This window comes from Engystomops pustulosus, chromosome 4 (assembly GCF_040894005.1).
Source record: "Engystomops pustulosus chromosome 4, aEngPut4.maternal, whole genome shotgun sequence".
Lineage (NCBI taxonomy): Eukaryota > Metazoa > Chordata > Amphibia > Anura > Leptodactylidae > Engystomops > Engystomops pustulosus.
Genome location: NC_092414.1, coordinates 215864844 through 215879610, shown reverse-complemented (window position 1 = coordinate 215879610; position 14767 = coordinate 215864844). Strand labels below are relative to the sequence as shown.

At 40.8% G+C, this 14767-nt stretch overlaps 1 protein-coding gene across 1 annotated transcript; it reads right to left on the bottom strand.

The window, feature by feature from the left end:
• Positions 1-3301: 3301 nt before the first annotated feature.
• On the bottom strand, positions 3302-12201 carry LOC140128596 (extracellular calcium-sensing receptor-like). The gene is made up of 6 exons (XM_072150295.1): positions 12029-12201; positions 11566-11857; positions 9029-9856; positions 6548-6775; positions 5042-5165; positions 3302-4224 (listed from the first exon to the last, which is right to left on the bottom strand). The coding sequence occupies exons 1-6, from the start codon at positions 12199-12201 to the stop codon at positions 3302-3304; spliced, it is 2568 nt and encodes an 855-aa protein (XP_072006396.1).
• Between the last annotated feature and the right edge of the window lie 2566 nt (positions 12202-14767).

Here is a 14767-nt window from a genome sequence, read left to right as displayed (position 1 = left end):
ACGAGCTGTGTCAGGCAGAATTTTCGGGTGTTTCACCAGATACATAATGGAACTCGGCCCATCTGTCGCCGCCATGCTGGAGACCTGAAGTTTCAATCATAGCAGCGCAATATGGATGCCCCATACTGTCGCTCTTAATCATGGAACCATTTCCGAAAAAACTATTAAAAATAAAACTGCTATGCTATTCCATTATTCCTAGATGAAATATTCAAACAACCCCGCCTGCTTTGAAAATTATAATTTTTTCAAAGTAAACGCTTCTGGCCCCCAGGCCCATTTTTGGGTGGGGAGGAGCCGAGAGACAGGGGCTTGGACAGGCGAAAGCTCGCTTGGCAGCGGACCGCCAGCTCCATCCCAAGATTAGGCAGCTTCAGAGGCATCCATGCATGCTGCCCCTGCTGTTTCCTGTCCATTTCGCTTCCACGATCCTCCACAGCGTCCACCAATGTCTCCATGCGCAACTTTCTACTGTCTGTACCCCAGACGCTGGAGCGCGAGAAGATATACAGCACATCATCCCCTTATCAAACGAGCTGTGTCAGGCAGAATTTTCAGGTGTTTCACCAGATACATAGTGGAACTCGGCCCATCTGTCGCCGCCATGCTGGAGACCTGAAGTTTCAATCATAGCAGCGCAATATGGATGCCCCATACTGTCGCTCTTAATCATGGAAGTCGTCTCCATGGCTGCCTCCACATGTTGGCCCCTTATCAAACGAGCTGTGTCAGGCTTATTTTTTGGGTGTTTCATCAGATACGTTATGGAACTTGCTCACTATGTCGCCACCATGCTGTGTTATCGACTAAATATACCGTCAACCTTTTGTTCACATAGGAAATCATTTCAGCGCTTATTGCTCACCTCCTTTGGTTCCTCTCTGCCGCCATAACCAGGCAAAATACTGATACATACAGTGCTACATGTTATCCTCGCCAAAAGGAATTTTTAAAATTGATTTGAAGCCTGAGTCCATTTGGGGTATGTTGCCATGCCACTCTCTAGCCTGCCGCTGCTGCCGCTGCCTCTGCATGCCGCCTTCTATAGTGTCAGGGTCAATTATTGGATGTTTTAGATGCTATCTAGCCTCATTCGGTCACTCTGTCATCGCCATGCTGTTGCCCATAATTTTGGCATAATGGTGTGATTAAGCAGCCTCAGAGGCATCCATGCATGCTGCACCTGCTGTTTCCTGTCCATTTCCGTGGTGTTTCCATCATTTTCTGAGGTTTCCAGTTGTTTGGCCAAGCTTCCCTGTGCAGAGCCTTGGTCGCCTTGAAAAATGCTCGAGTCTCCCATTGACTTCAATGGGTTTCATTATTCGAGACGAGCATCGGGAAAAGTTTGTCTCGAAAAACGAGCACCCGAGCATTTTAGTGCTCGCTCCTCTCTAGTTAGGAGGGATGCATCTGGCCTGCAACACCCCCCAATAAAATCTTCCTGCGGACATTTCCAGTGCCATCAGGGACCTGGCCTGCATCACGCCCTTGTAATTGCAGGCCGTACATTGCCTGCCTCCCTTCACCCTTTTTTTGCAACCTGCAGCAGCTTATGCTAGACTTGCACCCCAGAACTCCTATTTGGGCACCAAGCAATAACCTGCAGTGGGAGCTCCATGTCGGAGTCAACAGAGTGCCAGATCGGAAACCTGGCTGACAAGAGCATAAGTCACAGGGTCATTGGAGCCCCTGAACTGTAAGTGATTCCACAACCAGTACCCAACCACAAGTCAGGAGGAACATTGCCCCAGTGACCCAAAAGGTAGCCTGTAACCAGACAGATTAAGCGCCGGAATGTGGCAAAAGTTGATCCATGGGCAGTGTCTACTCCACCTCAAACCACACAGTTTTCCCCACAATACCATTAATGCTGCAGCAGCATCCCAACTGTACTAACCCCTATGTATGTAGCCTGTGTCCATTTGCTATGGTCAGTAGTATTTTTGTTTGTACCGCAGTTGCATGTGCTAATGTTGTAGTTATGTTCAGGGGCGTAACTACAGTGGTAGCAGCCCAAAGTGTCAGAGGGCCCTGTCATCCAAACTAACTATAACAAATAAAGGATATGCACCATTATACATATGCTGTACGTTTGTATATGGCACTGTATGTGTGTATATGTGATGTGAATGTGTTTAAGAGTGTATAAATGTGTGTGTATGAACTGTATGTTTATGTATATAGGTATATAAATGTGTGTGTTTATATGTGAGCGTAATATGCAAAGGGGGGCCCCATTCAGAAGTCTGCTATGGGGCCCTGCCTATCCTTGTTACACCCCGGGTTATGTTAACCTGTATTGTGCTATATTGAAATATTCTGTAAATATTTCTGTACTCAACTAAGGAACGTGCCTCTCAAAGAGTATGTGTGTGCGCAATTGTGATATTAACCTAACTGTGTGTAAAAATTGCCGGGAGACAAGACATACAAAAGAATTTTCCCCCAGGGGATCAATAAAGTATCTTATCTTATTCTTGCAGCTGTTAATTACTTTTGATGTCAGAGTTTGGTGTATTTTGCTTTTGCTTTAAATTCTCATAAATACCATTCAATGACCATTTTCTACTCCCAATAAATTAAGCAGAATTATTCAAAATTTTATTAAAATTTATTTTAAAAATTTGACTTATAATTTTTATGTCAAGTTCAATATCAAAATAATTTCAGTTCACCACTGTTGACTTCATATGTATACAGTCTGTTACAGCATCCGCCGTGGCTTCTAAATCCAGCTCTATGTTTTTGTTTCTCATGGGCATGCCAAAATATTTTGTGTTATAGATGATTGATTTCCAGTTAAAAAAATAGACCGGAAGATCATGTTCTCCACCCACATTTTAAAATGCCATATTTTGGTTTTGGCACCACCATGGGTTTGGGTACAAATGTGTCTTCTCCAACAGTTAGTTGTTCATGGTTTATAATGAGAACCTTTGTATGGTCATAACACAGTCTTATTAAGTGAGGGAAGGAATAATTTTGCAGAAAGCTGTGATGGTCTGGGCCAAAGATCACTTCCAATTGGCAAAAATTATGGCTCTCCATCATAGAACAAAAAACAGACAAAGGAGTGTTTTGATTAACCAGTCAATGATACCTAGCAATTATGGAGCATTGGGTATTCCTTATTCATTATGGTTTGAAGTTTGGTTTGGAAAATCTTGAAGAGGGTCATTTTTTAGACAACGAAACACTCTACTATGGTATTAGGAGCTTATATAGGTGAGAAGGTATTCTGAAGATCCCTGAACATAAAGACTTATTTTCTTTAGGCCATATTTGTTGAGGTTTATTCTGTCTAATATCTACTTGCACTTTCGTTCTTATTTCTCATCATGAGATTTTCTTTCGAGTTCATCTCCGGTCTGAACAGTAAAATATAACATTTAGGAAAAAACATACAGACCAACACTGCCCAACTAGATGCCAGGATAGCAAATACCTCCATGGCCACTGTATATTTACCCTGAGCACTGAGAGAGGCCGGAATATAAGATATCCAGACACTAAGAAAAGCCAACATACTAAATGTAATAAACTGGGCTTCATTGAAACTGTCTGGGAGTTTTCGAGCCAAAAAGGCCACTATGAAGCTAATAGTGGCCAGAAGAAAAAGATAACCAAGCATAGTCCAGAAGGCAATGGTTGTCTCATTGTTACAATCAACAATGATGAGATCTGGTTTCACTTCCAGGTTGTACTGTGGTAATGGAGGAGCCACTGACATCCAGGTGATGCATAGTGTTAATTGTAGAACGAAACAGATCAAAATAATTGTGTAGGAGACTCTTAGAGTCGTCCATTTTTTTAGACTACTTCCTGGTCGAGTGGCCATGAAAGCAAAAACCACCATGATGGTCTTAGCCAATATACACGCAACACAGAGAGTGAAGATCAGACCAAAGGACACCTGCCGTAGGAGACATCTCTCATGGTTCGGATAACCAATGAATCCTAGAGAGCAGAAAAAGCAGAAGCTTAAGGACTTTAGCAGAAGACAACTTAGCGAATAACTGCTGGCCTTCACAATAGGTGTGTTGTTATGGTGGACAAAAAGTCCCAAGATCAGGGCGGGTACAATTGAGGACATTATGCTGGCTGCGGCTAAGGAGCCTCCTAATGAATCTTCATAAGACAAGAACTCAATTGGCTTTTGAAGACATTTGGACTTTTCAGGATTCGGCCATTGATCCCATGGACATCTGAAGCAGGTCAACGAATCTATAGATAGAAAATTATTTAGTTTGTTGCCATGATTCTTTATAAACTAATAAAGTCTTGCATAGATTTAGGGATCAAGAGAATTTACAGCAAAATTGTGAAATGGGAGCGCTAGATACCATTATCGCAAAAATATGGACTTTCCTGATCTGAAACCCTGTCAGGGTATTTATTAGATGATTTTCTTTCATGTTTTTCTGGAAGAAAAGTGCCCATCAGTCCTCCAAAGTTATACTTAATCTTTTATTTGATATTATTGAGATCTGTGGGATCTCAAGCAGCTCTTTCAGATTTTGCAGCAGAATGCACAGGTCTCTACCTGACAAAAGTAATGATATGTCTTCAATTTATATCCTGCTACCTATCCTTGACCACCTGAGCCCAACACTAATGTACTTGAGGATTATTCTTACAAAAGTTCAATAAAAATTCTCAAAAAATACCTTTAGAGGATTTAAATTCCTATATTTTTTAAGTAAATGGGTGAGGTTAAGTTAAGGACACCAGTTGTAACCCCCCCACCCTCCCCGCTGGTACATAATGTTATAGGTTCCTGCCGTTTAGTAGATCGTGACTCAGCTCGGCCATGTCTGGATTAGGTCTGACCTGGCGGAGCTTTTATTTATAGTTTTTTCATAGTCTCTGCCAGCTTATCAGTGGACATTATAGTAGATAAATTGGGCTGGGGAGTTCCGGGTCTTGGCCAGCCTTCTGCCCATCCCACTCTCATTGAGCTCTTTACCCTGGTGTGCGGGAGCATATGTCTCCATTCTCTTTTTGGTACTTAATATATGCACAGACTGCTGTGGAGTATCACCTGTCTGATTTGAGATCTCTCCTTGTAGACATGGAACACAAGCATAGCAACAAGTAGGTTTCCCTTGTAGGGCGGCTTTCCTGAATCCCACGGCACAACTGTCACTACAACTTGAGGATGGGACCTGGAAATATATTAAAAAAAAATATATATGATTTTAAGATGCCTTATAATTTAATAAAATTTATAAATTAAGATACCAATAAAGTAAAAACCTAACCTTAAAGAGGTTGGCCACTTCTGGTGGCCACAATAATGTTTTCCGTTAGACATGTCTCTGCATGTTTGTGTATTTGCCTCCATTGAGTGCTTTTCCCTCAGCCTTTCCCTCTTCACTACATGCTACTCTCTGCATATAAACAGAACTTCCTTCAATTCGTCCAAATGGCATCACCCACTGTGACTCTTTCTCTCACAGTCACACTCTCACCGATAGACGCTGGGAGAAGGGAAGGGGTTATGTCCACAAAGATCCCCAAGAGTTTGCAAACAGCACTTAAGTAAATAGCAGGACTGCTGAATCCCTTGATGAACATTCAGTGATTACTGTTAAGGCAGTAAAATCACATGGGTAACTTATGTAAAAGAATGGCAAACCCTCTTCAGCTTGTGCAGAAAATGGTGCATTACCATTGCACAATGGGTTGTCTCCATATCTGTCTCCTCTATTTCTCTACTCCTTCTCCGATTAATAGGAGAATTAGGACAAAGGAGCCTGTAGCATAGGATTATTAGAGATATCCCATACCTACTTGAACACCCTGGTCAACAGTGCATCCCTGGTTACTTTAGGAGACACTTAAAGGGCACCTACCACCACAAATCTACCTATAAAGGTAGATCGGGTGGTAGGTGGATCAATAGGACGTGAGGATAGCCCTTTTAAGGGACAATCCTCATGTCCACACACGGTTTCGATAACTTTTATTATCTCTATATTCAAATTTTTTTATGCGGCTACTGGGGCGTGGAGTAGCCGCATCTAAGGTTACACGGGGTGGCTACTCCTCACCCCGGTAGCCTCTTTTCTCCTCCTACTGAAAATCTTCGGCGCGTATCTGCTGTCTCCACATGCGCAGAACAACAGGCCCGTGCCTGTGCAGCTCCGGCTTCGGAGCAGTGACCGCACAGGCGCGGGCCTGCTGTTCTGCGCATGCGCAGACAGCATATTCGTCGGACGAGGGCGCGAGTAGCCGCCCCGTGTAACCTCAGATGCGGCTACTCCACGCCCCAGTAGCCGCATAAGAAAATTTGAATATAGAGATAATAAAAGTTATCGAAACCGTGTGTGGATGTGAGGATTAGCCCTTAAAAGAGCTATCCTCACGTCCTATTGATCCACCTACCACCCGATCTACCTTTATAGGTATTTTCGTGGTGGTAGGTTCCCTTTAAGGATACACTCTCATTTTCTTCTGTTGGTTTTCTCCTTCTCATCCACCTTCTTTCCTGGTTACTATATTTCTCTATTATTTATTATAACTGTTATCCTTTTTTTCCTCCCACCTGTTTGCTCCCCAAATTCCACATGATGAGACTTGAGTTCATGGTCAGAGTCCGATGAGGAGGGACTGTTTTATTATAGTTGCCTATCTTAACGTGCGTCATGGTCCCATTAGGCTTCAGCTGCCAGTTGATAATGGCGTAAACTCCAGGTGGATCTCCGTTCTCATCAATATATTTTTGATTGTCCACTTTAATGTTGGGCTGGGACCTCCGTATATAGTAGGTGAGCTAAAGAAGGAAAGAAATCTTTACTGAAACAAATTTACTCTACAAGCAGTTAGTCCAATCGGTAATTGTCATGGGACTGATAGTGGTACCATATGTACATGTCAAGAACTCATAGAACATTTCGAGATCCCCACAAAATTACAACTTTAATAAAAAACGAGATTTATGAATCAGGTGCCCCTAGAAGTCATGGCACAGTGGTGCTTTCTCTTACCAATGTCAATCTGTTTTTTGATGACTTACGAACGATAAATCATAATCGATAAACTCCACTTCTTTGTTACAACGTTAAAAATACCAAGTTAAAAGACCAAGGGTGGTGGGGCCCATTTTGAAATTACTAACTACTGCACATCAACAATGCAGATTTTGATCCTGAAATGGTGACCTACTCACTTTTGGTAGTTACTACAAAAATATTTCTCTTAAAGTGAATCTGTGACTAGATTTTCACTAATAAACGTAATGTCAGGTTCCCATAGCACTATGCTAACAATTGCCAACAATGTTTCTAAGCTTACTATCCACAATATATGAATTTTGTAGGCCTACCTAGATGGAGCAGGGAGTCATAAAGGGTATATCTTATTTGGCAAACTCACTGTGTGACTCAGCCCATGTCTCCTGCATCTCCGTCATCCCCCCTCCCTTTGGTTGATGTCACCCACTGCTCACAATGAATTCCTACACCTGCACATTCACAGATTTTCATTAGTTTTTTTTTTTTGTCAAAATCTGCTGAGAGGGACTGTGCCAGCACTGGGCATACCTGGGCATTGCTGCTGGGGGGGGGGGGGGCACATTAGGCTGTACATAAGAAATCCATGGGGTTGAGGGGACTGTATATAATGAATACATAGGGTGTGAGGGGGGCATATATAAAATAACCATGAGGGGGCTGTTTGTTATGATAATATAAGGAATGTTTTAGTTTCTGAATTTTCAATGCCGCTACGTTAGTTCACTGCAAAGGGGCCTACAGACGCTCTGTCGCCCAAGGGCCTACTGAAGTTCTGGAGCCGTCCCTGTTTGCTGACTGGTTCAAACTAACCCTGGAGTCCCAACCAAATTACTTCTAAGTTGGTTAATGTGGGATGTAAAGCCATGCCTACTGTGTGAAAATTTAGCATCCTACAGCTGCCAGAAACATTTTTTCGGCAAAGAACGGTAGACCTCATACACAATGGTCCACATCTACTAAGGGCCGTACGCCACTTTTCAGGTGGACTTTGCGCATTCTTATATACTCTGCAAACTGCTTACACATGTATTTAAGAAGTGTTTTAGACACATTTCTGGCACACGCAACACAATTGTGGCATGCAACACTTTGTGGCGAACGCTGCACTACTCTTCATGTGACACAAATTTCTGCACTGAAATGGGCGTTCCGGTGCTCAGTCGCATTATGCAAAGTTCATCAGAACTGTGTTGTAAGCCCCTTGTTAAAGGTGCACCAAAAATAAAGTTAGTACACTCTGTCGAAACAGTGTAAAGGGCGCCAGATTCAAGAAGAACGTGCGGCAGAAATCCTGAATCTGGCGCCCCCTGCACACTACACAGGCAAATTGCACATAGTGAAGACTGCGCTGTTCTTAGTAAACGTACCCCAATGTTTGTTCAGCTGCCCTAACTGGGCATTCCAAGTTGTTGAATTCCAAGTTGACAATCCTTATCTACCACAAAATTTGCTATCTGAGGACTAGTAAGGGCTCATACACAGTAAATATTTGTCCAATAATTTTAGTTTTATAGGGCCCTTAAAAGTTAAAGTGGTGTTGCCATCAGGGCAGTAATAGTGGCGCTTCCTTGCCAACCCCTTTTCTTTGTGCTGTGACTAAAGTATTTCTTCAGAATTTGAACCCATGGTGACTGCTAAACTGAACCCCCCAGACAGTCACCTACCTACTTACCGGATCCACCCTAACCAGTGGCCAGTTACTGGTCAAAATTCCTGTCCTATGCCAAAGTGAGGACACAAAACAAGACACAAAAGTGAGGTCAGAGGACCAGGTCACAGCAGACATAGCAAATGCGGCACAAAATCAGAATACAAAGGGATAGTCAAATTACGTAAGCCAAGGATTTTCTTTTATTAGTTGCAAACAATGGGAAATGCTCCTTTACCACCACCATGTTGTGGTCATTCTTTCTAGGCTCACATTTCTCAAGTTTGATAGCTTCCATCATAATCTTTATGCAACCCTAAATTACATACTTTATATTATTAACCCCCCCCCATTTTTTAATTACCTGCCATGGTTTAATATTCCAAATGTTTCCACAGGTTCCATTGAAAAATGGTCCTTCACCATTTTTGCAGCTTTTCAGATCTTCCAAAGCTGTGTACAATAGATGGACAGCAGCAAACATTTTATAGGTAGACTTCAAGCTAGAGATATAGTTGGAATTGTTCTTGATATCTTGTACACGTTCTGATCCGGTACAAACTTTCACTGGGTTTACTAAAGAAACTGTTTGGTTCTCAGGGAGAAATTGGCAGGAGAACACTTTCTCCCAATACATCTTAGTCCATGTTGCTGTTGTAGATGTAGATGGATGGATCTTGTTTAGGAACTCACTTAATCCAGGGACAACAAAATCTTCACCGGAAAGCCCAAGAGTACCAGATAATACAGGAAAATATTGGCTTTGGGACAATAACACTGACCTGGCCCAACCAGCATTTGCAATAAAGATTTTCCCTGTGACCTTCTCCTTGACCATCTCACTTAAAATGGGGACAAAATCCGCTTCATTAGAAAAAACAACCACAACTGAAGCTGTGGACTCTTTTATGGCCTTCACTATGCGTGGGGCATTCCGATCTGGTTGACCAAGCCGAATATATTCGATGAAAGCCACACATGCTCCAGCCTTTACTATCTCTTCTTTTATTGGCTGAATTCCCTCAAGGCCGTAATCATTGTCAAGAGCCATAAGACCAATCCAGGTCCAGCCAAAGCTCAGAATCAGTTGGACCAGTCCTTTAGACTGGACTATGTCACTGGTGACAGTCCTGAAGAAGGATGGAAACATTTTTCTGTTACTTAAGATGGGAACACTGGAAAATGGACTGATCTGAAAAAAATGCACAATAATAAAAAATGATTTAGCAATTTGAAATGGAAATACATGCATTTCTTGGATGTATTTTACCACCAGCACCCATGACAGGACAGATTTGCCATTTTGGGAACCTTAAGCAAAATTTTTTTTGGGGCTCCCAGATGCTAAAGTTGGCTCTTGGTATAACACTGTGCTGTCTGTACCCACACTCCTTGTCTTGGTTTGTCCCCTCCTTATAGCACCTGAGAAGGGGGAAAGTGGGGCTGGGAGCAGGCACACATCGCACTAAGGGGTCTTCATACCACTTCTCTGTTGTTCCTCTGAAAGGCTGTTAAAATACTTGCACTCTGGGGGGCCCCGATAATTTAAGGACAAATCTCACCTGACTCAGTCCCTTTATTTTGGAGGAAGCGGGAAAGATTATTTTGGGCTAAATGATGGGTTTCACTGGATATTCACTGGATAAAAGGCAGGTCATAGTAATAGTTACAACTCTCTGGTCATCCCAGTGGCTGGTCAGAAAGCCAAAACCACCATGGTCCAGGGCCACTGGAGTTAAAGTGACTGGTCTCCTGGAGTTTTCGTCGTGTGTTGTAATGTATGTCCTTGATAGCATATAAATAGCCAGCTTTCCCATGCTTCTTGGTCAACATATTAGTAATATGGTGACGCAATCCCCTCCCATGACATTTTGTCCCTTACAATGTTCCTATCCTCAATAAAACAAGTGTGCGGCCGCACATCAGAAGTATGAGCGCTGTAAGACTAGGGTACCAACCTAAATAAATGCATCATGAAAATAAGCCAAAATACTACTTTAAGAAGGTCAAAATTGTGATTTTTAATGAAACATGGCAAAAACTTCCACAGTTGCGTAACCTTTCGGCCACTTTAGCCTTTGCCAAACACAATAGCTTTAGGTAGGATATAGGGAGAAGGTGTAGGGCAGCAGCATGAGGTAAAGTACGTCTGTACGGGGTGTGCATGGTGACGCTGTACAGATGTATATAACCTTCTTGATGTTCCTATCCTCGACTATCTCTATGAACTTCCTGGGCCTATTGCTATGGAATAGAATGTTGTCTCTTGCCAAAGCCAAAATACAACCTATCTGGTTGCAGACTCTCTTAAGCTTGGCTTGTGATGGTAAAGCTTTATATAATAAACCCCACCTCCTTTCTAGAAAGGTCTAGAAGACTGTACCACTATAGTTTACAGGGATTCACAGGAAACAATGGTTTGTTCTACGTTAAAGCCATATTGTAATTTAAAAACAGTCCAACATTATCTGAAACATCTAAAAAAGCATTAAAGAGGTTATGAGGGGAGCATCAAAACTAAATCGGTGACAGTAATGTCCCTCCAAAAGTCTTCTACCCTTTTCAATTATTGACATTTGTAAGTTAATTAAAATTAGCAAGTTCCAGGGACCAGGGATCAGCACCTTCTAACAGACTTGCATTGATGCTATGGGTCGTCAGGCATTGAATCATGCTGGATCTAAGCTGCAACATTCAAGTAAACCTTCTGCAAAGGAGGGTTTCTAACTGTGCTACTTTTGGTAGCCAATAGGAAAGCTACCCTTTGCAAACAGGACCATAAAGAACATATCCGTGGTTAGGCTGGTGCTGGAAAGGAGAATCTGGACCCCAGTGGAACCCATGGGTGTTATAAACAATGTCAAGCTGTATCTTTTCCTATCTTCTGAAGCTCCTTCTTACCTGTGGATACATGAAAGTCCCCAAAACATGAGCCATAATGATTGAATTTGATGAGACTGTTGTCCCAATAGCAGCAGTGAACAGCGGCCTAGAATTACACTGGTTGCCAGCGATAGAGGTCCTAGAGTCCGTCAGGAACTGTAAAGCTCCTTGTAAATCGTAGTGAGGTATGTTACATGTGTCATACATCTGGAATCCTATTGTTATGTTTGACAAAATATTGCGATTTCTGTTGATTTCCTCCATTGTATACAGGAATGACTGGAGCCGGTGGTAATATTCAAAGCTAAATCTTTCAAAATAGATAAAAAAAAGGATAGATAAGTTTGAGAAATGATGAATTTCTCTGAATTTTTAGGAATAATTTTGCAAATTCATCAAAAATTTGCCAAGTCAACAGTCATTTTGAGTCTAAATCTTGTTCGATATCAATGTATTGTTATATAGGACCTTCAGTACTCACAGTCTGCAGGTCGTCTTCGATGGTCGGGTAGTAAATGTCAGTTTCTCGTAGATCTTGTCAGTGTTAACAGGGACTAAAACTCCTACCATGACATCTCCAGGTTGTCTTATCCCTTCCAGCTCTGATAAAGGTGGCAATTTACACATCTGACCCACGGTGTAGATAACCGACATGGGGTACAAGAATAAGATCTCAATACAGACTATGTACACATGAAACATATTGCGATAGCTCTCCATTGGCTTAGCTGAGAACAAAAAATTTACATAATTATTATCTGTATATTATACCACCCGTCGATGCTATAAACTTTTAAAATGTAGACATTATATGGACCTTACGTTTTAGCTACGTGACACCATTGACCATTACTTTTACATGTGGTTGCATTATACATGTTATGATATATCATGAAGGCAATTTACATGTGCACCACCAAAAGTTGTCAGGTGGATCTATCCATAGGTCAATAAACACATGAACCAGGCAGTTGAAGGGGAGCTACAGAAGAGTCTGGGAAGCATCCAGTTCTGGTTGATGGGTTTGGTAAACTTCCTAGAAGATTGGTAAACTGAGGCCACAGGAAGCCATGGATAAGATCAGTCTTGATGCATCTACATGGCCTAAATTTGACACTTTGGAGCATGTATGATGAGAAACCTTTTCAAGACCACTCAGACTACTAAATATTGCAGTTAGATATTGCAAGATGAACCCCGGTTTATTGCACTGTAGATAACTAGGAAGTGGGGGTGATATTAAGGTGAACCACCCAAAGCCTAGGATTATGGCCTAAGAGGAACTGACATAAGGAATGAACTTCAGCTGTAGTCTATCATGATTAGAGAAGACCAACCAACATGTCTCAAGTGAGAAAACAATTCACCATTAATGGATGGAGATAAATTAAGTCCACCTTCTGAAGGTTGAAGTGTCCAGAGTATAGAAATCCCTGCCTCTTGCTTGATGTCTTCCTTGTGGAAAGTTCTTCAGTTCTGGCTAAGCCCTACCTCCATCCCTGAGTGAAGAAGCATCCAACACCAGAGCACCAGAAAATTCAAAGGTGTATACCAAAAACCTTAAAATAAATACCAAGCATATTTGTTTGGTACAGGTCGGACCCCTGCACTTTACCGATAGCACCTCCACTAACACACCATTTGTATATACTTTTTATACATTTTTGTTAAGTGTATATTGGGAGGTAGGATAATGCTGAGTAACGTCTTCTTAACACCAAAAACCTACTTGTGACCTTGGGATGAGCAGATATTTGAATGCCTTAAAAGCGTAAAACCTACTATAGAAGTGATTTATACATTTTAAATGTTGTGTATCTGAGTATTTATTTGTACATTTAAAGCAAAACTATTTATATTTCTGTATATTTTGTGTATTTTAGCTTTTTTTAAAAAAAATTGTATTTATCCCAAATGATTCATTTTTTATTCTTTTGTATTTAGGACCTAAAACATAATTTAAGCATCTATTAACCTAATATTTTTTTTTTTAACTTTCTCACTATACTGTTCGTATGAAAAAAGGAACATCAGTTTATAATTTTTTTTCCCCACGATTTTAAAGAAATACAAATTATGCATTTTAATGAATACCTTAAGTTATTACAAAAAAATCATTAAAATGGTTTATTATATTTATCACAAATAGAAATCTAAACATGAATTATGCATTTGTTATTGTACTAATTCTGCTACTTTTTTCTTCACTACAGCAAAGTAATATAAAACCTAGGAAATAAAAATGTTATTTTCATTTCTTATCTTTCACTAGATTAAAGGAAATGCAAATACAGAATGAAATTCATAAAAATTATGTAATAATAAACATTTAAAATGTAATTGTAAGTAAATATAAATTAAACCATTAGATATTGTTTCAATTGTACAATGATAGAAAATTTTATATTTGTAGAAATTTTTAAGTTTGAGTAATTACATTTACAGTCATACATTTTGTGTCTATAAGTAGTTGTATGATGGACTTACTGAGAGTGAAAGTCTTCTACTTACAATATCCCTGGTCCTCCCCTATTCTCCTGTATCTACTATATGTATCTAATAAGTGTCTTATATACTGGAGGACACAGATATGAGAGTAGCCCCATCGAGGTCCTGTAGGGCCAATTTATTCTGGTTATAATATCATTATAATAGCCGCTGAGGCTCTGTATTTGTATGTGACATTGATGGCAGGATAAGTAGCTCCCAGGAAAATAATTACGTGGATTGAGCAGATGTGATCTCCTCCCCGATGGATAGGATTTTATGTATTATCAAGCTGTAAAGCCACAAAATACAGTGACTGATGGTTTTAAAATATTGAAAACTATATAATATCATAAAAAATAAGAGTGTGTGCAGTTAGAGCAAGGCATACGGAAGCATTAAACAAGACATATATTCTATATAATATTTCTAGAACATATATACAGAACTTCTACACCTCTGGACTAGAATGGCTCATTAAGTTTCAATAACTCTCCAATGCTGATGACATACAGATCTATATAGCTGGTCCCAGTATCTCCTCTCTTCTAGGTAGAATTCTAGAGTATCTATAAGCCATATCCTCCTTCTTCTCTCCCCACATTCTAAAATTCAATGTGGACAAAATGGAACTCATCATCTTCCCTCCACCTAATACATCCCTCCCACCTAACCTAACAGTCACAATTCACAGATCCACATGCTCCCAGGTCCCTTAAGTCCTCTGCCTTGG